General features: G+C 45.2%; 2 protein-coding genes across 9 annotated transcripts in view; one reads left to right on the plus strand and one right to left on the minus strand.

Moving 5' to 3' along the window:
• The window catches only part of nhsl1b (NHS-like 1b), an 85,755-nt gene extending 67,773 nt beyond the window's left edge, over positions 1-17,982 (plus strand). For 6 of the 8 annotated variants that reach the window (XM_054761077.1, XM_054761079.1, XM_054761084.1 and 3 more), the window contains exons 3-8: positions 1,221-1,345; positions 2,534-2,741; positions 4,282-4,413; positions 7,935-11,123; positions 11,884-12,004; positions 16,785-17,982. In XM_054761077.1, the coding sequence (XP_054617052.1) occupies positions 1,221-1,345; positions 2,534-2,741; positions 4,282-4,413; positions 7,935-11,123; positions 11,884-12,004; positions 16,785-17,430 (4,421 nt within the window). In that variant the 3' untranslated portion in view covers positions 17,431-17,982. The remainder of the gene's footprint in view (positions 1-1,220; positions 1,346-2,533; positions 2,742-4,281; positions 4,414-7,934; positions 11,124-11,883; positions 12,005-16,784) is intronic. The other 2 variants (XM_054761080.1, XM_054761085.1) reach the window with 1 other exon arrangement.
• Positions 17,983-19,549: 1,567 nt separating this feature from the next.
• On the minus strand, positions 19,550-27,998 carry nrbp1 (nuclear receptor binding protein 1). The gene is made up of 18 exons (XM_054762605.1): positions 27,465-27,998; positions 27,001-27,254; positions 26,797-26,919; positions 25,598-25,699; positions 25,415-25,504; positions 25,304-25,344; positions 25,130-25,224; positions 24,962-25,045; positions 24,372-24,430; positions 23,786-23,884; positions 23,555-23,687; positions 23,379-23,469; positions 23,248-23,298; positions 22,252-22,387; positions 22,112-22,165; positions 21,971-22,034; positions 21,786-21,841; positions 19,550-20,685 (listed from the first exon to the last, which is right to left on the minus strand). Exons 2-18 carry the CDS (start codon positions 27,232-27,234, stop codon positions 20,590-20,592), a joined length of 1,608 nt encoding a protein of 535 aa, XP_054618580.1. The 5' UTR covers positions 27,235-27,254; positions 27,465-27,998; the 3' UTR covers positions 19,550-20,589.
• Between the last annotated feature and the right edge of the window lie 2 nt (positions 27,999-28,000).

The raw sequence follows: 28,000 nt of genomic DNA on the forward strand, positions 1-28,000 counted from the left end.
AGACCGTTTTACAAACATTGCATATTTTGCAATACATGAATGTTGAGAGAAACAAGTACGAATCTGTGTGCAAAATACCCATACCCATCAACTATGCCCACTGGGGTGCATTGTGGTGTTCTACAACCACATATTTCTAGTTCTAGCTTTTTCTAATTCACTAAAAGACAATGTCACATATTTTATTTTATGCTTGATTTTTCCCCACAGGAAGTCAAAAATACCCATACAGCCTGGCGGGCTACGTTGTAGTCAGGTGTAATTTCTTCTAATTCACGAACAAGACAAAACGTTTGTTATTTTTCTTAGCACAAATTATTAGTTCCAAGGTATTAGCCCAGATCACTTGCACCAACATGCACAAGCAAGGCACATGGAAGCAGAATAATCAATAAGTCATCAGCTGGTTGTCCTCTCCTGAACACAGTGGAAAACGTGCAGGAAGTTGCGCAACACTTGCATGATTGCAGTCAATATCTCCTATGTATTGTGTAATAGTTAATCGCGCTCACTGTTGATACACAAGGGTAGAAGTTGTGATGTTGTTTACACAGTTTGCATGCATTGCACGAGTGATTATTAAATTAATCACATTGCGTTGTGGGCCATTTCTGCCTAGCAACAGACAACACAGCCCTCACTGGGGGCTCGTTTATTTATCAACGCCAGTCATCTCATCGCCATCATTAGCGCCATTATGACAGTAATGAGGTTTCCTTGCCTCATTGGAAGCGTCATGTCTGTACGTTGCATGTGTACTGGAAATGAGTCAAATTAGTCATGCAAGGTTTGCCTGCACATGCACACATATACAGTACGATGCTGTCCTTGCCAATAAAGTCACTTATGTATGCCAGCAAAGCAGAACAAAGACAACATGCAAAACGCACTTTGAGAGATTGGGGGGAGTGGGACATCTGCGTGTGTGTGTGTGTGTGTGTGTGTGTGTGTGTGTGTGTGTGTGTGTGTGTGAGACAGCTTCTGGTTACACACATCACACACAGCAGGTGGTGATGAGAGGAGGTGTGAGCAGTTCTTGGCAGCATCCCACAGGGACACACACACACTCAACATTGGTGTGTGGCATTTTAATGTGCTTGTAGTAAGACATGCACTCATAATAGTAGTTTTAATGTAGTCAATCATGTTGTCCTGTGTAAACAGACATGGTGATTTATCTTTTTAGTGTGTTACAATAACATGTTTTTCTTTTACACCAGAATGTGACAAGCTGAGGAAAGATGGTTTCCGCAGCTCCCAGTACTACTCGCAGGGGCCCATCTTCTCTGACCCGCTGCAGTCCAGCAGCAGCCTGCAGGATGAGGAGGACGAGGATGATAAGAAGGTGTGCACACATGCACATATACTGTATACACAAATACACTCAGTTGTCTGGAGCCAAGATGGGGCAGTGTTTGTTGTTGTGTTCCTTATCATTTGTCACAATATGGCGTTTTATAGTTTCGCCAAAATCATTCAGCTCTTGAGCTACACAAGTTGGTGAAAGTGCGTTCTTAAACGGGGCAGGGCCCATGCTCTGGAAGTCCCATGCTGATTCAGCACTATGAAGACTCAATAAAACGGTGCTCGCCTGCCCCCTAGTGGTCACCTCTTTCAACACGGAGTCCTTGTCGTCAGCACCGCAACTGTTACACATCCATAGATACCAATTTACTGCATCAGACTGGATTTTGACTGGAAAAGTAAAAAAAAAAAAAAGCAACAGCAACACCAAAATGTAGTCTTTTCTTCCTCCACCCGTGCACCACTCCTCCACAAAGTGTATTCCAATTAATCAAATGGCCATTAAAAGATAATTTAATTGGCTTTTACATAGAGCTTGTATGTTACCATGCACTTGGTCAATGGGTTGTAATAAGGGGCTATTTATGGTGCATTCTATGTTGCTCATCAACCAAAACAATCACACGTGACATGAGGGGCCCTGGAGAGGCTCATCACTACATGTTTTGTTCCATCCATTGCATTCTCTTATGCGCACCCTTGACCTTTTTTTCCACTTTCTAAAGTGTCCTCTGCGATCCCTCGTTATTCCCCCCCCTCACCCAACTCGATCCAATCCCCGTCCTCCGCCTTCCACCATCATAGTGAGGCTAACGTTACCTGACAGCAGCTTCCAAAAGACAATCCATGCTCCTGCTCTGCTATCATGCAAAATAACAAAAGTTTCTCTCCTCCTCTCGCTCTGCATTGTTGCCTGCCCTCAATTATCCATCCATCCATGCATGGTGACTATATAAGAGCACCTCTTGCCTTCTTTCTAGTCACTTTGTTTGGGGAAACAGTACTTCTTCACTGATGGGACTTTGGATTATGCAGGAATGAATTAGTGTTTGTGCAAACTGGGCAGGAAAGTGGTTTAATTTCTTAATATATGCTGCACACCAACTACAGTATAGTGGATGCTGCAACATAACAAAACCTTGGAGGCTGCTTCCAAGCGATCCCCCCCCATACACTTTTTTTAACAGTCAAATCTGTCAAATCTGTGTTTTTTTTTTCTTCTCTGCAGTCCATAGCCTCATCGGCGGACGATGATCAGTCTCAGCTCTCCATGAGGTCCCAGACGCCGCTAGCAGAGAGCGAAAAGGGAGAAGGTTCCGAGATGGACGGACAGGGCGTGGTGTGGGCCAAAGCTGCGCCCCTCCCGACCCCGGAGGAGAGGATGAGGCAGACAGCGCAGTCTGTGCCCACTGACATCGTCGCCATCAACGTCACAGGTAAACAACCATTCCTGGAGGTCCATTTAGCATAGAAAAGGCAACTTGTACTGTATACCTGGGTGCATTTCCCTCCTCCCCTTCCCTTCCAGCGGGCTTCTTGCACTTTAACTCCCACCTCCCTCCATGTGCGTGTGTGAGCTGGCGTGTGAAAAAGCGTTCTGACAGTCTCACCAAAAGGGTCAAGGCTGGTCATCTGACCTCCCGTCAGATGGCCCTGCTTGTGTTGTGTGACAGATGAACACGCAGCAAAAATATGTCGTCGCAATTCCCTTGTTAGTGTGTTATATATCTCAGCGCTATACTTGTCTGCCTCTTAAAAACGCTGATATAACATCCCACTCTGACATTTCTGAGTGGAAAATAGGTGGGAATCCCAGGTGTTATTTGGATATGTGATCTATAAACCAGATGGCATGTGTAGAGATACCCTGTAATATTTAATCACAGGTTGGACTAGATCCCTTTATTTCTTAATTATCCCGCTGACGTAGACATTCTGGACTACTGTACGCTTTGTGGGAACAGTTGGGGAAAGTCCATGGTGGCATGCTTGGATGAGTTTGATCAACTAGAATGAAGAGTGTGTAGTTTTATTACTTTTGTTGCCATGGTTCATGAGCCAGATTGGCATTTTTAATATTAAAATATATTAATATATCAATGAGTTGTTTTATTTGACAATTGTTATAAAAATGTCTTATTTTTTGTAATGTAGAAAACATATTCAGATATGTATAAAACATTTATTTTATTATTAATGTTCTATATAATTTCTTTCATATACTGTATGTTCTTTGCTGCACACGGTTTTTCTGCAGGGATACATAAATTCTATACATACCTACGGTACCTAAAAACACCAAATAAATCCATTTACAATTTACAAAAATGGGGATAAATAAATTATCTACCAACTACAAATGAATAAATTAATTTAAAATGTAAAAAAATAAATTGTAAAAATTAGCATTTAAGCAATTAATTATTGTTTTTTTTTTAGAATTTTGTCTAATTGTCCATCTCTTAAAATATACATTAACAGGATATAATTTAACATGCTTCCTCCATCTTGGAAACGAGGCACTAACATGGATTTGGAACGTGTGTGTGTGTGTGTGCGTGTGTGTTTCATATCTTTCCGATGCATGTGTTTTCTTTCATATGTTTCCTTTTCCCACACATTGACAGGGACTGCTGATATGTTATTTAGTTACTGTGACCAAACACAAAGAAGCAACATCTTCTCATATTCCTCTTGTGGTAGATTTTAACATTATCTTTACGACACGTTTGCTCAAGATTACCTCAGGAATAAGTTGTGGTGTTTGTCCAGTTGTGCAACACCGACTGGGTTGAAGCCACAAGAAAAGAGAGGGAAATGTTCCTTCACCACCCAGCCTCACTGAGCTGTCCAAACTTTGCTGCATGTCCGCTTGAAGATAAACACACTCTCCTGCATGTTGTTTGAGCATGTGTCCTCCACACTAACTGTGTGCTGTCTTGCCTGCCTTGCTCTCGCCCTCCCCTCGCCTACCAGGCGCAGTGTTTGACCGGCAGGCGAGCATCCGGCGCTCCCTCATTAACACTGACACCGTGTCCCGCCGGCCCAAGAAGGTCAAACGCAGAAAGACAATATCAGGGCTGCCTGACAACGTCAACCTGGAGCTAGGTATGCGTCACTGTGTGTGTGTGTGTGTGTGTGTGTGTGTGTGTGTGTATGAGTGAGTGAGTGGGGATGCCGCCAAGTGCTGCCCTCTGCTGTCCACAGAACTGTACATCCTTCCACTCTATCACTCCATCCTAAAACAATACATGCAAGTGTTGGATCAAGGCCCAGTGTTTCCCACTTTTTAAGCCAAGCGTCCTCGTTTGCCAGGATATGTTCTGCTTTTTCCTCTTCCAAGATCTTACAGCAGTTTCGCCCCTTTTGACTTATTTTTGCATTTATCTATGGAGGTCACAACTGCAGAGTGTAATAAGATAGGTGTTTAGGATGTGGAACTGCACTGTATCATCCTGAGAGCTGCTTCTAATATTTGAGTTACCTTATTGACACAGTAGAAAGACCTAGAACAAGAGTGCAGCTTGTTTTTTTTATTGGCCCGCAGCACGTTATAGAAATCAACTTAAAACAAATAAAAACAGAAAAAATGGGAAAAATAGAAAAGTCCTTTGATTTTCAGTATGTGACCCTTGGTGGAAAATGTTTGGATACATATACAGTACATATACATATACAGGGTACATATACATATACATATACAGGGTACATATACATATACAGCCAAGCCTGTCTTAGCGGCCACCTTTATAGAACTGCCACCTGCCTATAGCGGCCACTGAAAAAAATCCCCCGCAGCAAATTTACATGTTATAGACCCTGTGTATAGCAGTCACCTGTCCAACGCGGCCAGCGGCCACCCATTTTGTCTCCCTTGGTCAATATCTGATATATAATATAGTGGCCAAATTACCGAGTCAAGTAGAAGCTTCATGCACGAAAAAGTTTAGTTTTTCAATCAATGAAGCCGTCGTGTGTAGACTTTAATTACTGAGTCCTAGCTCAGTCACAATCATTCACAAGATCCACACAAACTGTCAGTTGTTCCACATAAAAAAGCCGTCTTCTTTTGAGCTTGCTATTTCCTGGTCAAACATGTAACTTTAAGAGCATTTGCACCAAAACATTACCGCAAATTAGGCTGGGAACAGGACGTGCTCCCAGCGACGCTACAATAAAAAAAAAACATACGCTAGCATGCATGCGGCAGCAGGAGCAAAACTGAGTTCGGTTGTACTTAATTGAAGTATTTTAGAATGTATTCACGTTATTTTTCATCAATCCTCATCCACAAATCCATCAAAGTCCTCATCTTCTGTATTCGACACAAAAAAGCCGTCTTCTTTTCCGTTCGCTACTAGTCTGTTAACTTGTCAGTGTTATTCAGCTCCGAAGCAAAGAAGGAAACTTCTCCTGTTGCTTCTGCCAACTTTATTTATTGAACGCGGCCACCAGACAGCAGCTCAGAACACACACACATCTCTCAGCATCGTCTCTCCTTCCTGCTTGCCCACAAGGCAAAGGTTAAACAAGCCCCACTACATAGCTGTCCAGCCAATGCCTGTAAGAAATGACACCGTTTATTTCCTGGTGTGCACTGGTCAATACTGTAATGCTGCTTGTTGTGGGGAAGGAGAGACTCACGTCGTCGATGCACTTTAATGGCTTTATTAGCAGCGGAGAACACTGCAGGACTTTACATCCACGCCAACATAAACACACTTCCCAACTCTCTCCAAACTCACAGCTAGCACTGAGCTTAGCTCTCCTGCTCGGGACGCCCACCGTCACTTGCCGTCACTTCCTGATGAACTAAAGCTGTCTGCCGTATAAAAAGTAAAATATTAAAAACAAGCGTAACACATTACTCGCACAGCTTTGTTCTGTGGGTCGTGGATATATTCTATCAGTTATTATTAAGCCTCTAGCTTCCTTTTAGTAAGTAAAAACCTTGGCTATGATTGCACTACATTGTCATGTAGACCTACAAAGTACACTTGGAAGAACAAGAGGTGAATAAATGTATTGCAACTGATGTGAAAGTGATGAGGGGTAGGATTAAATAATCTTTGCTTCTTCCTACTCCTTTTTGGACATGCAAAATTGTGAATTGTACTATGTGATGTGCTACTGTTTGACTCATGCATGTTCAGGATGAATTAAAACCATGAACCATGAACCATGATAATAACAAGCCTAGTAGTGCTGTACAACTTTTATCCGCAGTCCGCAGTGCCCTCTACTGATCAACATTGTTAATTTTTTTTCCCCTTTTTTTTCTTTTTTTTCCCTCTACTGGTCAACATTCAAACTGGACGCCAACCTGTCTATAGAGGCCACCTGTCTATAGCGGCCACTTTTGCAGACTCCCGCTAGTGGCCGCTATAGACAAGTTTGACTGCATATACATATACAGGCTCTTAAACTGTTATAGCAGGGGTGCCCAAAGTGCGGCCCAAGGACCATTTCCAGCCCGCATCTAATCATCATCTTTATTGTCCCTTGGCATATTCTAAAAATAAAATGAATTAATTGTTAACGAGATATATTATTACAGTAGATACTAATTTGCTTTGTCACAAAAGCTTAGATGGCTGTGGGTGTTTTGTTCAGATAGCTTCGCCTATATTGACCTACACTGAATTAGTTTTAGGATGTACAAAATGTCAGAGTAGCCCCTCGCATCCATCAATGTTTCTGTATGCGGCCCTCAGTGTAAAAAGTTTGCCTGTATTAAAGGATACCCAGTGGGATACACTGTTGTGGTCTACAACCATGCATTTCTGCTCATTGTAAAGGCTGCATATTTGACACAATACACTACAGTATCCGGCATCGCTGCACGATCTCCTCACAAATAAAGGTTTTGGGCTCTTCCCTCTAAAGTGACCTGTGCCAGCGACCACTGCATGCTTAATGATTATTTATGCCCCGTGTGCACTGTAGCCTGGCCGCAGTGCTTAAGGAGAAAGTCATTTCTCTTTAGCGATAACATCCCGGCGGAAGACAGGCACGGAGCTTTAAAGTCTTGTTAGTGGCCAGCAGCCGACGACAGCCTCTGAATGCCGTGACGCCTAATTGTCCTGGCGCTTCATCGCTCCCTCTCCTTTGCACCAGCACTGACTTGCCAAGCAGACCCGCAGCTTAATCTATCGCAGCAGCTGCAGCGTACAGTTTATATGTGTTTTAGGGAGGGTGAAAGAGGAGCGGATGTATGTTTTGGAAGGCGAGTATCGCAGAGCAGACTTGATTGATTCTTCCAAATGTTTGATTTGTTGTGTGCCTATTCCGTATCCTGCATGTCCTGCTCTGAGTAGCCATGCATGACCACCTAAGTGTTGTGTATGCATGTTGCATGTATCTGCATGTTGCAAGCTAATGACCCCAAGGGAGTGTTTGTCCTTCCTGTAGACAAGGCTAAACTTATTAAGGAGTCTCTTCTCATATCCTTTCCTCCCTAATGAGCAAGACCAGAAGTTATTATCACGTCAGACAAGGTTGCAGAAAATCAAATTAATTAGCTTCTCTGTGAAGCCAGTAGGGAAGTTGGAGGGAAAAGTCACAGGTAGTGCAACTCTCAGAGAAACCTAGATTGTTATCAAGCTTATCACATTTTTTTCTTTTGACAGCAAAAGGACGCGGTGGAGAACTACGACCACATTCCATGTTCATCCCAGGACAGTACTCCACTTTGGGCCGAGTCGGGAGCGTCAACTCGACCCTCCGACGTTCCCAGACCCGAGATTCAAGCTGCCAGACAGAAGAAGTGAAGGTTGTACCGCCGTCCATGAGGAGAATTCGAGCTCAGAGAGGACAGGGTATCGCTGCCCAGTTGGCCGGCATTTCTGCTTCCTCCTCGACAGGAAGTATATCCATCTCCAGCAGCGACAGCTCTGGGATCTTGATGCTGCCACATCAGCATAACGGGGACCCGTCCAGATTTCACAGTCTGCCCCGTCAGGGCGCTAGGGTGTCACTCAGCGCCGATCCCATCTACAGCAGCACCCCTATTAAGTGCGAAGAACAGAACACACCCCAGAGGCAGATTGGAAAGCTTCAGGCTGACGATACAGTTGTGCATATGAGGAACGTCCCCAGGACAGGCACCCTACCCAGGCCCAAGTCTCAGGAGGTGAGGCGGACGCGGTCCAGCGACTGGGGTGGCGGTCCAGCCTGTGTGGTGTTGCCGCATGCCGCCTATTCCACCTCATTCATCCCCAACGCCACCCTGCCCAGCTCATCCGAGGTCATCACTGTCAACACCTCTGGACAGCATTCCCACTCACCATCCTCAGCTGACCCAGCTGCTCGGCCTCTCAGTCTAGCCTCCTGCACTGATCCCCTGACTTCCAGTCTGGCAGGCTTTACTCACAGCGCCACCTGTCCAGCCCTGGCCACCTCCACTCCTGTTCACACGCCACTGGAAGGGAGTCGGGTTGCAGCAGCACCCGCTAGCGAGTCTGGGCAATCGGACAACAGCCTGCACAGTCATAGCACCTTGGCACCCACACCACCCTCGTGTCAGACAGACGAGCAGTGGATCTACGACGCACCAGAAAATGTGGTGGTTCCTCACCACACTCTGACCTCCAGCTCTTCCACTCCCATCAACCAGCTGTACAACAGCCTGGAGGTGTCGTCCAGGACAACTACTGATTCCAGCTCACTCTATTCCCAGGACAACGACGGATATTACACCTCCATGCACCTGGACTCGGGCCTGCGCTCACGCAGCCATGGTAGTGGACACGGGATGGGCGCTGGACGGGCCACCAGACACAGCATGTACGAGTGCCGTGAGATGGCCAATCAGGATGAGTACGGCAGCTTGTATAGCGATCGCTCCCTAGCCCGCAGCATCTCCCTTCGCAAGTCCAAGAAACCCCCGCTGCCCCCGGCTCGCACAGACTCCCTGAAGCGAAAACCTGGCCCCAAAAAGCCTCTTGGAGGTGTGAGCGCCATCAGTGGTAACAGCGAGCCCAACAACGCCATGCTGAATGAGACTCTGATTGCCACCTTGCAGCAGAGTCTCCAGATGGGGCTGAGACCTGGGAAAGGAAAAGGCGCCTCCCCGTCTTCACCCTCACACAGCCCCAGCAGCGACTACGATGACCCTTGGGTGCTACGTCCACGGAGTCAAAGTAGCATTAGCGCAGGGAGCTCCGCTACATCATTAACAACTAGTGCAAATGGCATGGGCGTGTCCAATGCATACTCGCTATGTCACGTGACCCCTGCTCACAGTGACACCAGCAGCTTGCGTTCCGACTATGCTGATTCCTGGGGCTACTACATGGAATACCCTCGGAACCACGGGGACCAGAGTTTACAGACACCTGCAGCTCATATAGATAACATGGCAACCGGGCCACCAGGAGAAGTGCGGAATGGAACTGAGATTCATGGTAGCCATCAGGAACAAGAAGCTTCAGGCCAGGAAGAAAGAGTGGCAGTAAAGCCGAAAACATCTCCGGAAAGAGTGCACAGACTCACTTCGCCATCTAGCGGCTACTCCAGCCAGTCCAACACCCCCACAGCTGGAACACCTGTGCCACATGGCATCCGGTCCATGTCTCCCTCAGGCAGTCGACCCAAGCCCAAAGTTCCTGAGAGGAAATCATCTCTCATCTCCTCGCTATCTATGTCCTCTTCCTCCACCTCACTTTCCTCTAACACCTCAGACTCTCTCAAGAACTCTGGGCCTTCCGCACCACCACATGTGCCCGTGACCTCGTCCTCAGCTCCAAGCACCCCCCTCAGCCCACCACCACCATTCCCTCCTCCTCTGCCACCAAACATGAATGCACATTCCCCTGCTTCTCCTTCTCCACCAGCACCCACACTGCTGCACACGCCACAGTTTCAAACACAGACCCCGCCACTAGGCTGCTCCATTTCACCGGATTTCCCACCTCCTCCATCCCCTGAAACTCTAATTCACCCCAGTGTGTCGCTCAATGGGAGCCTTAGTCCTCCGCCCCCGCCACCACCTCCTGTGTCCCTCACGGGCCCCCCGCCACCTCCTCCACTGCCTGCTGTTGCCTCCTTCTCTTCCTCCCCATCTGCTGCCGAGAAAGCGCCCACAGCTGCCGTTCCAAACAGTCCTACAAAGTCTCCCATGCCTCTCATTACACCTTTTGCTCTGCGTAGCGTTCAGTTACGATCAGTCCGGCGGCGGGAGGAGACCGACATCGACCTGGAGCTGTCTAAAGCTCAGGAAGAAGGGACAGACTTTATGGGCCTGCAGCCCCACAACTTGGATAAGTCTCATTCGCAGGTGCTGATAAACTCCTCAGAGCAAAATAACTCATGTGATCTTACTCCCTCGCCTGTGTCAAACCTTATCGAAGAGCTGTCTTTAGACTGCAGTATCACGCGTGACATACCCGATTGTCTTGTCAATGGAAAACCTGAAGATAGCTGCGTTCTTTCAAATGGGATAGAAGACAACAAAGGGCAGAGCGTATTGCCGAGCCTCTCTGTCAAACAGAAGCCTCCGATCATCTCCAAGAAACCCAAATTCTCTTTTGTCCCGCCGCCAAGCCCTCAGCCAGTCCAAGCTGAAGACAAAGACTGTGTGTCCCAACCCCAAGTTAAAGAAGAGGAGCTAGGGGAGGATGAAGAAAGTTTGGAGAGCTCTGAGCCACAAGAAGAGAGCAGCGACACGTCCACAGACATCCAGTCTGAGTCTCATATCTCTACGGGCCAGAACGCCAGCCTGGACCAAGAACCCTGCCAGAACGGAGAGACCCCTGATGACGATGAGGATGAGACGAGTAGCTCGGCGGGGTCCATCAGCTCCAAGGAGGACGACGCAGGTTTGTCATTTAACTTGATTGCTATTTATCTAAACGCTGATGCTGCATTAGTTTAAGCCCATTATTTTAATCCTGCAGGGGTAGTGGTGTGCCAGCTCTGTGTGGACAGCTGTGAAATTCATTCGCTCCGCTTATAGCAAAGGAAGCCAAAGTTAAAGCCACTAGCTTTTTAAGACTTGGGGGGGTGCTTATCAGCAGGAAAGCAGCGCCTTACACACAAACTCCTCTCTGGTATTGTAGTGGTTCATGTAGTTGACTGTAGTCCACAGTCACCCTGCCTTTGACCGTCAACCAGTCCAGGGTGCTCTACCCCCCCTGCCTTGACCCTGAACTGGATAAGCAATATAGCAAGTGGATGGATTTCATTCATCCCTGTTCCCAAATCAATTTTCCATGTCTACTATCTAATCCCTTCCCGCTCTTTGCTATCTTTCCCCTCTCCCTCAGAGGTAAAGAATCAGGGGGGCGGGGGGTTAGCATCCCAGGGGCTTTTCATGCATGTAGCGATAGGGGGGAGGGGCTCCATCGCATCACAGGGAGGGAGGCAGGGATGAAGGGGAGGATGAGAGAGTGTAAAGTGAGACCGCTCGCAGCCGGCGGCTCAGGCGGTTGGGAAAGACGCCAGCGAGTAGGTTGTGAGGAAAAGGAGGAGAAAGGAGACTAAAGCCAGAGAATGTAAGGACAATCAGTCGCAGGCAGGCAGCGCCGACGATGGCGACACACACACCAAAGATGTAACTCGTGTGTGTGTTCCTCGCAGGTGACGTGTTTGAATCCAACACGGCCGAGTCATCTCTCAACGGGACTCCGGAGGGGAGCATGGTGACCCCGACTCCCACGCGGACCCGAACTACAGAGGACCTTTTTGCCGCCATTCACAGGTACCGTTCGCAACTGTTGTATCAGATCTATGAATGTTCTTAACTCCTGTTTCCATGAAGATTACTATTGCAACAATACATCATCAGGAGGGTAAAACTAACCCGTCGGTCTAATCCCAGCTAGTAGTGGCTTGTATTGGGAAGAATAATAGCTCAACTTAATTGTTGAATCAACAGCGCCTCTGCTGGTTGTATTCGAGTACTGCACTCAGTATTGCTTCACTTGCGATGACTCACCAATCAGTTAATTGATTATTATGCTCAGCCTTACTTCCTATGTACACTTTGTTGTGGTTCTCATTGGCTCTGCCGTGCTTCAGCACAGCCATCATTCATTCCGTTTCCTTCCTCCTCCTCACTGTCGTAACTTAACGCCAACACTGTCCCATCGCCACATGTCTAGCATGTCGTCACGTAGAAGCAACCATTTAGAATACACGACGTGAATGTCTCAGTCTCAGGCATGCAACAACAAAAAGACTTCATTCATTTTTTAAGCAAGTCGACACCCGGTGGGCTTCATCTGGGTTAGAGGCCGCTGGAGAGAGAATAGAGAGACGGCAAGCAGCTTGTGCTTATTCTCGCTCTCTCGCTGACATATATTGCTGTTCAAAGTCGGGGGGAGAGGGGGTGGGACACACACATAAATTTCTCATGCGGCGCGCCACTTCGGTTTTCACGCTCACGTGCCGCCTCAGTTTTGACTTCTCTCGACCGAGCGCAGGAAATTCATTTCATGGGAGTTTATTTCCGCCGTCAACTGACTGACTTTACGTTTAAACCGTGCACGCACGCACACACACACACACACACACACACACACACACACACACACACACACACACACACACACACTCACACACACGTCATGGGAGGTTTTCTATGTTGTCTAACAGGACAGGATGAGTGTGTGTACCGTATGTCTTGTTTGGATGTTCTGCGATCGATCAGAGGGAACGTCTGTGAGGAGGCACAGCGGCTTGAAAAAATAAAGACTACTGTATTGCTTTTAAATTCAGCGACATGTTAAAAGGCAAACTGATTTGTTTGCAAGACAAGCGGTATAGAACATGATGGATGCATGATGACAGAACACCGAAAGGTTAACGAGGGCTGATATTTCAAAAATCATAAATGATGCTGAGATGTCTCCAAAAAGAAAACAAAAAACAGAAGTAAACAATGTTATAACAGTAAGCAATGTTATAACAGTAAGCAATGTTATAACAGTAAACAATGTTATAACAGTAAACAATGTTATAACAGTAAGCAATGTTATAACAGTAAACAATGTTATAACAGTAAACAATGTTATAACAGTAAGCAATGTTATAACAGTAAGCAATGTTATAACAGTAAGCAATGTTATAACAGTAAACAATGTTATAACAGTAAGCAATGTTATAACAGTAACAAGCGTCCCTCGAGCAGGGGTGTCCAAACTTCCCACAGAGGCCTGCATACTGAAAAACCATTAAAGGATGCAAGGGGCCACATGTATATTTATTTATTTATATAAATATTTGCATATATTTTTTCTTTTTTTTTTTTGTAAAAAAAAAATTTTGCTCCGTTTTTACCATTTTTGCTGTTTTTTGTGTTATTGCTCTTTGCTACACATCTTAAAATAAAGCATCGTCAGTCGTCATGTACTGTTAGCACTGTACGTTTGTGTCCTCCTGTGCCCCTCCTTAAAGTTACGTCGTGGTATGTGCTGTATGGCAGCTACTGTGTTATGTTGGTTCCAGGCTAGATGTAAAAAGTGCACAATAGTGCTTCTTGGAGGCACACACTTGCTAGACACGTTGTGTTCCCAATAAGGCTCACTAAAAGCACTTTTCAACTGTCTAAATTCCAGTGCAGTACCGACATGTGCTGTAATATAACACACCCGACTGTGATTACCGTGATGTCAACTTCCGTCAACTTCCGTATGAATTTTTGTAGCATAGAAAACCTTTTTACGGCCTTCTGAGTACGGTTTTGAACTCTATTAGAGCCCTCGAGACGTGAAATGACGCCCCTATAGTTACCTTTGCACTCGTATAGCAGCACATATATAGTAGATATGAATGGAATAGACTCACACATGTTAACACTGGGAGAGTTCATTGTTTTGTTTTGTTTTTTTCTTCCACGACTTCTTGTGGTGTCTAGTATAACGTATTCTTGTGGTGTCTAGTATAACATATTCTTGTGGTGTCTAGTATAACGTATTCTTGTGGTGTCTAGTATAACGTATTCTTGTGGTGTTTAATGTAATGTAGCGTTCTTATAAAGTCAAACCGAGTCTGACGTTTTTTAAAAAGTTGTATTTCCAACCTTAACGCCAGTAGGATGAATAATTCCAATTCAGCTCGCACGCTTTTGTCCTCCTCGCTGTCCCTGCCACAACACTTCCTCCTTTATCCACCAATAACATGAAAGCAAGGTGCATTCATGAACATCAGAATTTGGAACATGATTACAGTCACATTACTGACACCTGTCACATTGCATTTAGTCGTTTTTATGTTTGAAAATGCTTAATTAAGGCTAAAAATAGATTTTCGGACTAGTAATAGGCCGTGCATAAATGTACTGTATGTCTATTTGGGCCTGTGACCAGACACAGCATAGCGTGGAATCCCCTCGTAGATGCTTAGAGGAGCATCCATCAATGAAAAAGTAGCGACGGCGTCCCGACATTCCACGGGTTTGGTGCCCCGCGAACCGCACGGCTGGGCTGCATTCAGGTGTGTGCGTGCTGGTGTGCGAGGAAGCGCTTATGCAACTCTGTGAGGTTGAATGTAGGGCACGAGCACATATTGGAGTTGACTGTCTTTTTTTCCTCCCCCCCAAACAGACTCATATGTACGTGCGTGACCTTCAGACTCTCTTTTGGAGATGTAATCTGAGGATTAGGGATTGCGTCTCACTGCGTCCTTCATTCCTCCCTTCAAACGTGTTTTTCTGTGTATTATTTTGATCCCTCGCTGCACCTTCCTCCTGTAATTAGTCGGCCACGTTGACACGGTTGCTTCAGGATTAGCAACGGGACCCTCTGACATTAATAAGGCTGATTCACTACAAGCCCTAATCCCTTGTTTGCTGCTCGGCGTGGCTTTACGCTTGCAGGCTGAGTGCAGCCCGCCTGAGAGGGGGATGGATGTTTTTTGTGATTAAAAGCGCTTTGGGCACATTTGTACACATTTTCATTCATTTGACCATCAAATGTGATCAGACATGCTCCATGGTAAATGTATCCTCACCCTCGCTCAGACGAGTGATGGCTGGGAGCAGAGCGGGCATATGGCAAAATTTGGGCCAAAGATTTGAGGGGAATGTTGGCCAAAGTGATTGCAGCATAATCTTTTGTGAAAAGCTGCCAGCACAGAAACAACCAAAGCACTCGTTCGGAGCGCAGACCTCACCAAGGCCCGACAGCAGCACCGGACCCTGGCGACCGCCGCAAGCTGGTTCCCTCCAGTCCTGTAGGTGGCAGCACTGTGCAGTTATAAAGTCGCTTTATTTCAAACAAGCATCAAAGATCGGCTCGTCGTCCTTTTCTGGGACTCTTCCAGATTTTCCAGATGTGGAAGAAGCATTAAAAGCGGGACAGATGCTGTATGAAAGGGTATAGCGCAAAGCCGAAACACGTTAACACCTTTTCACAGGGGTGGACTGGGACAACAATTTTGCCAGGGTCACTCATAACTTCCACTCGTCTCGCTGTCCTCTTTATCCATAACTATCACTCCTTCCTGTCCCACAGCGGCATCACGAGGGATGCCTTGCATGCAGCTGGTCAGCGGAATTCTGTCATTTCATTGGCGACAGAGCCTCGGGCTGACTGGAAGCCGCATGCGTGCGTCATGGCGGTGGTGCGCATCCTTTGCACATTTGTAGCAACGCGCCCCCTTGGATCGTGGGCCTCTACGCACGGTGCGCGTTCTGCGTGTAGGGAGGGGCAACCCTGGCTGTGCCAACTACTCGCCTTCTGTGATGTTGCCGAGAAAAGGCGCAGCAAAAATAAACGGCCGACAATCGGCCCACTTTTGATCAGGGGAACTTGCGGAGGGCTGATGGCCAGTCCTTGCCTTCTTCTTCCACCCTGTTGTGCTGAAAGCAACTGTTGCTGTCCAGCATGATTGTGGGAAGTGTCCCGCTTTGCTGGGTTTTGTGTGAAAGGCGCAGGTGAATAAAAGCCAGCTCTACTGATGCACGCAATCTCTGTGCAAAAAGAGGCTAGAGGTCCTGTCAGAGATGGAACAGTAAACCCACCATTGATTCACCTGTGCATTTTACACAGGACCCAGCAGAACAGAACACTGCCACAACTAAGAGTGCTTTCACACAGCATCCCGCAATCTCAATCGCAAACAAGTCTCAAGTGTTAAACTTCACACTCTGCTGTGGGCACGGCGGAATACGCTTTCACGCAGACGCCATCCTGCCTCTGGTGTCGACTTTGAACAATTGCCAGCATGAACAGGCAGTGTGAAAGGGGCGATACAGGCTGTCTCTTACGGCAGTGATGCAACCTCCAAGCGTGGAATATTGCCGGGTAGCCTCATTCCGTGTCAGTGGAGAGAAGTGGAAAAATGCTAGCTTTTCCAGTCTGTGTGAAAGGAGCTTTCACTGGTCCTTTGGACGCAGTGCAGCCTCCATTTCACGGGAGAAAAAGCCAAATTCAAACTAAACGAATGATGTTCTTGCTATTCTTCCTCGCCAACATGTGAAGTGCCATCTTTGATTGTCCTGTCATGGCACTGATGTGGTCGTCTGCTATTGTCCACAGGTCCAAGCGCAAGGTTCTTGGTCGCAGGGAGTCTGAGGAGGACAAGTCCCGATCGGGGAGTCACTCTCAGTCCCCGCCCTTGACGCCCACCAGCACATCCCCGGGCCCGGTGTCATCGTCGCCGCGCCAGGCGGGCTCCATCCAGCGGCACCTTCGCAAGTCATCCACCAGCAGCGACACGTTCAAAGCTCTCCTCCTGAAGAAGGGCAGCCGCTCGGAGACCAGCTTCAGGATGTCCGCCACCGAGATGCTGCGCTCCACGGACCCCCGCTGCCAGCGCTCGCGATCCGAGGGTGCGTCGGACTCCCCCGGGTCTGCCGCTTCCCCGTCCTCGCCGCCCACTCCCTCGAGCCCGTGCGCTTCCCCCGGTCGCAGCAAGAGGGCGGCAGACGAGTGGAACCGCTACGAAGCCCTGGCTCTGTCCTCGCCGACGTCCTCCGCCTTCCCCATGAGCGGCGGCGGCAAGTACGGACGCTCACGCACGCCGCCATCGGCCGCCAGCAGCAAGTATAACGCTCGCTGTCGAATCCTCAGCAGCCCCATGACGGTCATCTGCGAGCGTGATGGCGAGCTGGCTGAGAGCGAGTACGAGTACACGGCGGACAGCCTCAAAGACTCCAACGGCACTTTAGCAGACGAGAGATAAAAGAAGCATGGATGACCTCTATCATGCTTACCAGGAAGCAGGAGGTGGAGCCGGCAGCAGGCCCCGCCCTCTTTGGCCTGCCCAGGCAAAGACATCCTGATGTGAGGTTTTGGGACTACACCTTTTCTTTTGTCTTTCAAACCCAGTTTGTTTTTCATTGTTGTTTACTTCAGGCTGTCACGGCACAGTGCTGCCACCTAGCGACGAGTAGCCTCATAACTCATCCATCAGTTGACTTTATTGTAGATGTTGCACTGTGCATAGTTCTCCTTCTGTCTTTGCGTGTTTGTTTCTAAAGAATGTTTAACTCAAAGCAAGCAACGTCTGTGTGGAGGAAGTTATCCTTTTCCTACCTGGTCATCTCTGAGTGGTCGTCGTGGTTACCAAAGAGCCAAACAAATGAACTGAAAAGCTGGATGTAAACACAACATGAGTTTGTTCGACCCGCGAATCTCGCCTCCAAATGACCTCTGTGACCTTTCAAAGTTTATCCTCATACAGTTTTATATTTGTTGTGTATGTAAATAAATAGAAAAGGAATGTTTTATGTGACGTTTTGCCTGTTTTATGGATTATTTCCTTGCTTCTTGCATTGCGTTACATGTTTTCATGAAAGACGTCAACCTGAAGGGCACAAAAGCAACAAATAAAGATGCCAGCACTTGCAAATAAAGGCAGCCGAACAATAAAAACAACTTGATATTGTTCAATGAATCGTCCTCCAACAAGGAGCATTAATTATCTTTGTACAAGTGTCGCAGGTATTTACTCTCTCCAATCAAACTCAGACGTTCTCTTTAGTATTCCCAGCGTTGCTAGACGTACGATAATTATGGTATTTATATGACAATTTTACCCTATGTACGATGTACAATCAGTAATTCCAAGAATGCCATAATGTAGGGTAATTTGACCCATGCAAGACATGGCGAACACAAACAGGATACAGCCTGCACTGCGCCTCTTTATAGCCAGCTGGGGGCGCTGTTCTGCCAGTTGCATTTTTTTCAACAGTTTATTTAAAGGTAAAACATCTTTACGAGCTAAACAAAATGCTGTCTCTGGTTATGTTTTACTGTAGCAAATGGTGCCGAGGAACGTCAAATCGTGTATCGACGATCATTTCCTGAAAATACGATCACTTTATGCTCCTGGTAAGATTATGTCATTTCCCATTCAGTCAGGTCTTCATTGGCATACTACGTCGTACGTAGTCTCCTCACGTGCCTACAATCAAGCTAGTTGCGTCATAATTGAAAGCACGCCAAAATAACTCTATCACTATCGTTATAATTTCAAAAGTCTTAGCCATGAAACATATATATGGACGTTAGCATATACAGGAATAACACTTTTGTCAAGAAAAGTTTTTTTTATAGCACTTCAGGGAAAGAAATAGAAAAACGATCTACAACGGAGACGCAGGGGGTGCAGTCGCAGATGTCAGGGCTGCAAAGACCCAGCAGAGGGCGCTAATGCTCCCTACGAGACACCTTTTCACTACTTTATACCATACAGTATATCGCGTGGTTTGTACATAAACAAAATAACAGTATAATGAAGAAACAATACTTTAGAATGACAAGTAAAGAGATAATACAAATGTTGCCAAATGGAATTATTAACAGATCTACATAGACTGGATTTTTATATATTTAGACATTAATGGTTAACATTTTACTCAACATCCGACCTGAAAAACATTTTGCTACCTTTACTTACCAACGCGGTTTAGCTTCAAACAAGTGGCCTGTACTTGCGGGTAATCGGCTGGTGGTGTATGAGGTGAGTAATGTAAGGATATTTTTGTGTACTGTATGTACGCATGCGTGGATGATCACTCGATGTAATGCACGTCAGGCTGGTGCCAGGGAGGGCCGAGACACCGCCCTCCAACCAGTCTCTCCAGCAGGTGATTTAACTGATGAGCTCCTTCCCTCAAAACTGTCTGGAAAAGAAATCCTGCAGCGTTTCGGCCCTCCATGGCACGAGTTTGACACCCTTGCTATAAGGGATCAAATACTTTCAATTTCAAGGTTCTTCACTGTAACTTCGAGCTTTTTGATTTTAAAACGTGCTTTGTTGCTCATTAAAGTCATCACACCGAACAAACAGTAGGTACTGATAGTGATTTTTTAATGTTCAGAAAGTGGAAAAAAAGAGAAAAAGGGCAAACGTATATAGCAGAAAAGTGTGTGAAGCATAATGTCTACAAGACTTGATGCCAGCACAACCAAAGCACACCAGAATCTGTCAGTATGTACACACCCTGTGAGACGTTCAAAGGCAAGACTCGTTTCTCAATTATGGCCATTCGCTAATTTGGAATAATTTTACGGGGGTGGGGGTGCAAGCTAAGATGCTTTGATCCAAATGAATCACTACATGTTAAAGATGATTAATTTTGTTGAAGTAACTGTGGTAGCAAGCTAGACATATGCACACAGAATAAACAAAAAAAAAAGAATCATGTTCACATTGATGTAAAGCAGCCTCACCATGTCACACTTTTCACAGTCCTGTAAAAGTTTGTGGTAGAAAGTAACAGCAAAGTAAATTTGGGGGTGGGGGGTGGGGGGGACTACATTCAGTGAGTAAATTCCACTTAAAGACAAATAAATAGATTTTTATCTATATGACACAGCTTTTAGGAGAAGCTAGCATGGCGCGTTCATGTTCTCATCCACAGCTTAAACAAGCAGACTTGACTTAAACACCACAACACACTTCAGAATGCAGGAGGGGAAGGACAGAGAATGACAGCTATTCAACAAGTAAAAATGTTAAAAATACACTTTTAATACTGACTTAAGGAAAATACCGCTCTTTTGTAGCTGCTTACTCTTTTAAACATTACACGACTTTAGAAGTGAAAGAAATAAGCCAGAGTGAGTTTTCCTTCGATGACGAGGCTTTTCTCCCAGAAGAGAAGCAGATGGCTGTACTAGATTGTACTGTACTGTACTAGATTGTACTGTACTGTACTGTACTGTACTGTAAGGGAGAAGACAACATAAGAGAGAACCACTTAGTGGTAGCTTTGTCCCACCACAGCATCCAAAGACTGCAAAGGAGGCGCAGTCCTTGGTCTGTCCACATGAGGCAGTAGAGGCGGGCTGTGGCCGAGTGAGGGAGGGAGCGCCCGCTGCCAGTCCTTGGCTACGAGGAAACTGTGACGGGGTTGAGAGAACCGTTGCGGCTGTAGAACTTGGAGAAGGCCTCTTCAAGAACGGACGTGAGTCGGGGCTGATCACCCTGGGGGAGGTGATGGAGATATCAGCTTCAATGGGCTCAAGTTAAAGGAATAGTTTGGATTTTTTGACATGAAGTTGCATGACGTCTCCGTCAGCATGCGAATGTCTTCGTCACGTTTTCATGAACGCACGGGCGACTTTGTGGCGGGAGAGATACAACGCCGAGCGTTTTGCGAGTTTGAGTTTTTTGAGAAGGCATTTTTGTGATGCAAATGTTTGAATCTTTTGAAGCATCTTGTTTTTAGAAGCCAAACTCTTTACTTGATTGTTCCCAGCAACTAAGTGGAACTACGTTCTTCATCACGGAAATCTGACCAGAACTGGACTCAGGAGACCAAGTGGGGGGTAAGTCGCTGTTATTGGGCTCCAATGCTGATGGGGATGTCATACAACTTCATGCCAAAAAAATCAGAACTATCCCTTTAAATTAAATGGCTTCTTTTTTCTTTTTTTTTTACTCAACTACAGAGAGCACCAGGCATCTAATATAGGTGAGGCATTTCATTTATTTGTACACATTGATTTGAAGTTATTTGTATTACTTAATCCTTCGTCAAATGTATTTTAATCATTTTTAATCTTTTCAACTCGCCAAATTATTTGGGTTTTTTTTCACTTTCGGCTTTTCCCCGTCCCAGGTTGCCACATGGAGTCAATGGCATTACGTAATATTAGGGAAAAACTAACCAAATACAATTTTATACGAAAAATCTTTCATTCGCAGAGGTTACTTATTTTCAATATTACAGTATGTTTTTCTTTTTCAAACCATTAGAAATGATACTGTTGCTGTCCTACCAAAAAAAAAAGACTTTTTAAAAACCCAAAACCCCAAAGAATGATAGTTTTTTTGTTTTAGTAAGTTTAAAGGGTCAGACAGTAATGACATACAGTATACTGCATGTACACACTGTATTTATGTTCTGTGCTCAATGTCGCTTTCATTTCTTACCATCGCTACGGACACTACTACATTTGATTTTTGTTTTGTCCCCCATGGAATTCCATTAAAGCATACGTGATGCGGTCAGCTTTACAGATGCCACATGAACGTCTGAGTGGTGTCTACTGGAGAAGAGGGGGGCCGGGTGAGGAGTTTACCTCGCTGATGAAGCCGAGCTGAACGAGCTCCACAGCCAACTCTTGCACATTCTCATCTACAGGACAGAAGATCATGCAAACACACACACGGGTCATCTTTGTACTGGGACTCTTAATTCCACGTGCATGTTTTCGACTTGAGTTCATGTGGTGTATTGGTGATGCTGAAGTGAAAAGTATCTCACTTGGTAACAGGTCACAGCTCAGGTGTCGGTTCAGTTTGTCCTCAAGTTTCAACAGCAGAGTGAGCTGGGAGGAGAGATGTTCCATTGTTGTTGCAGAAGCAGAAGAAAGAAGAACTTGTGAGGACAAATGAGGTGACTCACGTGATGCTTGGCTCCTTCATCCACCGGCTCAATGTTGCACTGCATCTGGAGGACCTGCGGATGGGTGGTGATGGAACATCAGCGCATCTGCAGAAAATGCTAACTTCCTCTGCTTCAGCACGAGCGGATGGCCGTCTTACCTTCCTGGTCTCAAGTTCTGCAGGTTCTGGAGTGGGCGTTTTGACAGATGGGGGCACGATGGGTGACTTCACCGCCTCCTGCTGAGGCTGCTGTGGACATGGAATCCCAAATGCAGTCAAAGGATAGATCCCGTTCCTGAATCAGCAAAAAGAGGGAGAAGGTGGAATCACTTCAAGTTTGTTTTTTGCAGTCTTTTTTTTTACAAATCGTCCAAAAGCTAGTGGAGGTACAAATGTAGTGTAGATTACAAATCCATTTAAGAACACGTTTTTATTTTAAGTCCAAAATGACTTAATATGCGCAGCACATTATTTTTTGTAATTATTTTTATTTGATTTTTTTACAATTGAATACAATTTTATATGCATTTTTTTAATTTGTGGAGGTTTGAACAACAGCACTGCAGATGAGCTGTGATCTGTTTTAACAGTAATTCATTAGCTGCTGCAGCGCCGTGTTTGACATCTTTTTTTCCCAAAATGCTTTTCTCTGGTTAAGGGCAGGGGTGCCCAAAGTGCGGCCCGGGGGCCATTCCAAAATTAAAATTTAACAAGAAAACTAAAACAGCAAAAACTATTATATATATAACTATTATTATAACTATAACTATTAAAGAAAAAGGATGTTTTTTTTTTTAAGTCATCATATTATGAGAAACAAAACAACGAATAAAGTTCACATTTTTGGAACATTAGGTTGCGGGCAAAGGTATGTTACAAGAATAAAGTCGAAATATTAAGAGAAAAAGAGAACAGCCGCAAAAATGGGAAAAAAAAAGGACCAAAGACCAAAGTTCACACTAACAATATGCTTGTTCACGTACACCACAATGCTGAGATGCAGTTGTTTTTGAAATAATATACAACTTGTTAGCAGTTTACAAAATATCAGCATGGCCCTTGCATTCTTTCATTTTTTAGTATGTGGCCCTTGCTGGAAAACGTCTGGACACCCGTGGGTTATGGAGTACTATTCCACAGGCTCTCATCTCTTACCTGACGTCCTCCAGAAATTTGTCCAGCTCAAGGGCAGGAAACTGTGACAGCCTGAAGCAAAAGAGGCCAAATGTTAGTCCAAGCAACAATACATCAAATGGATGTCATGTGATAAAACCCCTCAGTCTCACTTCATCTGAACGCCCTCCTTCCCTTCAACAATCACCAGGTTGGGGTCCATGTTCTTTGTCATCTCCTCTAAGGCGTTTTCTGGAATCATATCTACAAGACAACAGAGGATGGGTTTTAAAACACACCGACGCCAAATTAACAGGAAGTTGAAGTGTGGCGATATCCTCCCACTCACGCTGGTGGCTGACGGTGCAGTGAGCAGCCAGCAGCTTGAGAAGGGGCACCTCAAACAAGGCCTGGTGGAACAAGAGCTCCTTGGCAGTGGGCCGCTTGCTGGGGTCCACCTCCAGACACTTCTGGATGAACTCCTGGAGGAACAAAGAGGGAAAGCAAAAACATGAAGAGATGGAGAAGAGATGGAGTCTCTCTCTGTATACCAAACACCCCCCATGCCGAGAAGACCTACCCGTTGCAAGGGGTCCTCTAGGGACTGAATGGCACTGTTTATGGCTTCTTGGGAAACATACGATGAATCTCCATTACTTTGGATTTCTAGCACGGCCATCTGTCAAATTGGTAGAACAAACAAGAGTTTACAACAGAGGTCTCAAACTCAACTCAGCTCGTCAACAAACAGGACGTCATTACTCAACATAACAGTCTGACTCAGGGCTTCATAAAAGAATGAACATTATAGCATCACAGCACCTTTACACGCAACAGGTACAGTGAGGGCCATAAGTATTTGCACCCCCTGCGATTTTGCAAGTTCTTCCACTTAGAAAATAGGGAGAGATCTGAAATTTTCATCATAGATGCATTTCCACTCTTAGAGACATAATCTAAAAAAAATAAAATAATCCAGAAATCACATTGTATGATTTTTTTAATGATTTATTTGTAAATTACTTTGTCACTGTGTGACAAGCTCACTGCAAGTCCAGTGGTGGTGTAATTGCTACTGACTGAACACTCGCTTGTGTTGTAGCACAAACAGGCCTTGTCATCATGTGGCTTAAAGGGCTAAGAGCAGACTGAATGCAAGTTCTCACCTCTAAGGCGCACATTCCAAAGGAGTAGATATCCACTGCGGTGGTGACATTGGCAACAGCTGGGAAAAAAACGATGTTTTGTGATCAATGCAATAAAGTACGATAACATTAAGTCATTGACTGCCAGCCATGTTCAGAGCAGAGAGCTCCATACTGCCTGAGTGACTTTTTGGGCATTTTTGCTCAACTTTCAAGACCCACAGAATATTGAGTTTTAGGACTACATAAACATCTAAAGAAACTTTAGACTCCCTTCTTTCTTTCTATGTTTGTTTCTAGCCTTTTTGCGTCTTTAGATATTGGCGGTAGAACATAGGGTAGTTTAGATTTTGACCAAAAAACAGAAGCTTTTTCTGCAGAGAAGTACATTCAAGCAGAGTGACGGTGGGGTCCGCTGGATGTGGGGATGAATCCCTGCTGCTGACCGAGTCAGACGGCAGCCACTCGTCAGAACAACGCTACACTAGCAACACTAACCACTAGGTTGTTGCTTCGGCTGCCATTGTCAAGTGCACTTGTGTCTACGTCACCTACATCACCCATGTGACCTCTATCTTTCGCCATCGCCGGTTCACCAGCAAAGATCTTACCTCCATATTCTGGAGCAAAAAAATGAAGGCTTTTCTGCTCTTCCCGACAGGTTTTGACATGGTTGTTGATGGTGTCTGGGGCCACTAGATTGGTGGGAGTGAAAATACGGACACCGTGATTTTAGCATGACCATGACTAAGATCTCTGCTGCTGTCAGTGTCATCTACCTGAGCCGATCTTGATGAGGCCGTTGTGCTGAATAAAGATGGTGTCACACGTCAGGTTGCCGTGAATGATGGGAGGCTCACAGGAGTGCAAGTAGCTGTGGAGTAAAATAGAGTTGTGAGCGCAGGATAGCAGAAGTGAATCTGCTGGATTAATAGTAACAAGCAGAGCCTCACCTGAGAGCAGAGAGTATTTGTGTGCACCAGCGCTTCCATGCCTGGAAGAAATATCACCATATGATTAGAAGTATAAATGTAAACATGTTTTTCTATCCCTTTATTCAATACCTTTTCATTCATGGTCTTGTGATTCTTCTTTGTCTTTTTCAGAAACTGTTTGAGACTTCCAGAGGACATGTACTCTGTGATGAAGATGACCTGCAGCAGGACACGTAAACAAGTCAACGTCACACTTGTAATGCAAGTGCTATTTGCTACGACAAAAACTTAAGTTGAGAGTTTTCCATCTACCCTGGCTCTGTTCTCCTTGACGTCAGCCCAGTACTTGTGAAACTTCACAATGTTTAAATGCTCCAGCTGGATCAAATTGTCAAAGACGGCTTTTACTTTTTCCTGTATAGAGAAGTAAGAAGTCAGCACAATAGCTTATAGCAACAATACTATGTAAACATGCACACATTGAGAGCAAAATTGAATCTTGAAGAACAGCAACTATTGACTAAATGTATTGATAACAAGCAAGCATTACTACAAGCTTGCCATATAACATCATTGTTGAGGCACTAAACATGTGACATAATACTACAAAGAGCACAGATAAAAAGGATACTGTGTGTTTGAGGTAAGATGTTTAATGTTTTGATGGAAACCATATACATATCATTGTGTGACACCTGCCGTACTGTTATTCACAAATGAACTCATCAGCGGTATTATTCTGGCTGAGCACTTTGCACCTCACCGCTGCTTATAATATTGGTTGTGTTGTTGTGTTGTTCAATATAATAAATGACCCTGTGGTCATGTTTTTTTATGTTTTTCTTTCTACTTTCTCATTCATTCCATATCATTGTCAAGCTTAAAAAAATATGGTATAAAGGGACATAGTAACAGCCTCTCTCCAATTATCACTTGCTTCAATTAACACCCCATCCTCCTTGCTCTTTAGGTAAACACCCCTGCCTTAATTACAGCATTTACTACATGGATTTTCAAACTTAAAAAAAAAATAAAGAATGTGGGGGACCACTTTGATACATTTTGTGCATTAAGGATGCTAATCCAATGTATGCTTAGCTATGCTAAGTGTAATATCTATGACTATGTACCAATAATAAATGTATTTTATTTTTAGAATATGCCGGGGGCCAATAAAAAGCTAGCTGGTGAAGGAAAATGGCCCCAAGGCCGCACTTTGGGCATGCTTAATTTATGGTAACAGTAATGCAAATGAAGGAAGGTACACTAGAGAAAAGTGCACAAATGCACATGATGTATCAATACTGCATCTTGAGAGATATAAAATAACATATCGTGATTACATTTACATTCCCTGGCAATGGCATGGTATCACTAATCCATTACTACTTTGCACACCATAATACTGCCAGATATCATCAAAAAAGTGAAATATTTTGTCAAATATAAGCATTCAGATCATCGGTCTACGGTGTTCAACAACAGTTACGGGCAAACGTAAGAGCACCTACCTCTTGTAGTTTGAAGTTTTTCCTTTCTGAGAACATGACTTCATTCCAAACCACCTCCACTCCCTCCTCAGTGTCCATAGCCAGGTAGGCGTTATCAATGCCAGGCACATTGCGCTGATTCACCTACGAGGAGGACAAAGCAAATGTATCAAAGCAATTTAATATTAATAATATGACTTTTGCATGAATACATGGGCTACTTACCTCTTCTCTGCGCTTCTGCCAGCGTCCACATGGACTCTCCTCCAAAATCTCAGACTCATCCTCGCTTTCCTCCTCCTCATCCTCCGTGGCAGCTGCAGCTGGGGGCTGGCTCACCACGGACACAGGAGGAGACACCGACGACACGCCTTGACCTGCGGGCGCAGCGGCCATCGGCTCTGGCTTGGCTTCCTGGACAGTGTCCGAGGCCTGCTTGCTCTCAGAGCCCTCAGACATGTTTCACGCCAAGCAGCCTGCTGTGTAACAACAAATTCCAGGCGTTTTAAACGCTAGTCGCACATAGAAGAAGCTCGAGTTTCTCCATGAAACGACAATTCTATGTGGCAGCTAGCATAGCATTAGCCACCGGAATAACAGCTGGCGTTTGACAAAATGCTACGTTAGCGCCATAAAGGTGTACCAACGTTAAAAAATACGACTAATCGTAGCGAAAATGTAATACTTACGTGTTAAAGGAAGAAATGTGACGGTGCCAGCTCCAGTTTAACAGACTTTTATCCGGCCAAGCTTGGTAGTTAGCTTCGTTAGCTTCACAAAAAAAAATCTTGGGGGTTTCTCAGCGAAGTTGCGGCTAGCTTCCTGGCGATGCTAGCGCCTTAGCTAACATATACAGTTAGGACACAAGTGCCAAAATAACCAGGAGTCGGAAAAATATTGATAACAATTAAGTCAAAACAATGCCATTAACTGTCCATGTAATTGCCTGCTAGCTACTTAGCATTAGCACCAACAAGCAGCCAACCGCTCCTTGGGTTAACCTTGCTGCTACTCAAGATGTTTATTAGCCACAGTTCATATAACTACACCATTACGACTCCGCTAAACGCATTCACGATAACCTAACATAGCAACGTTTCATTAAAATCCCACAAAGACGCGTAAATTATATAATTAGGTTGTCATATTCAAGGCTCACTGCAGCTAGTTCTCACACTTATTCAGATACGATGGCGACAAGTTACAGATGCACACTGCACTGGCG

This window comes from Dunckerocampus dactyliophorus, chromosome 19 (genome assembly GCF_027744805.1).
Source record: "Dunckerocampus dactyliophorus isolate RoL2022-P2 chromosome 19, RoL_Ddac_1.1, whole genome shotgun sequence".
Lineage (NCBI taxonomy): Eukaryota > Metazoa > Chordata > Actinopteri > Syngnathiformes > Syngnathidae > Dunckerocampus > Dunckerocampus dactyliophorus.

Coding starts and splice junctions, on each gene's coding strand:
- nrbp1 (XM_054762605.1), bottom strand. CDS start 27,234: ATGTCTGAGGGCTCTGAGAGCAAGCAGGCCTCGGACACTGTCCAGGAA. Junction 25,225..25,303: donor CAAATACTCTCTGCTCTCAG/GTGAGGCTCTGC, acceptor TTTACTCCACAG/CTACTTGCACTCCTGTGAGC. Junction 23,688..23,785: donor TAGAGGACCCCTTGCAACGG/GTAGGTCTTCTC, acceptor TTGTTCCTCCAG/GAGTTCATCCAGAAGTGTCT.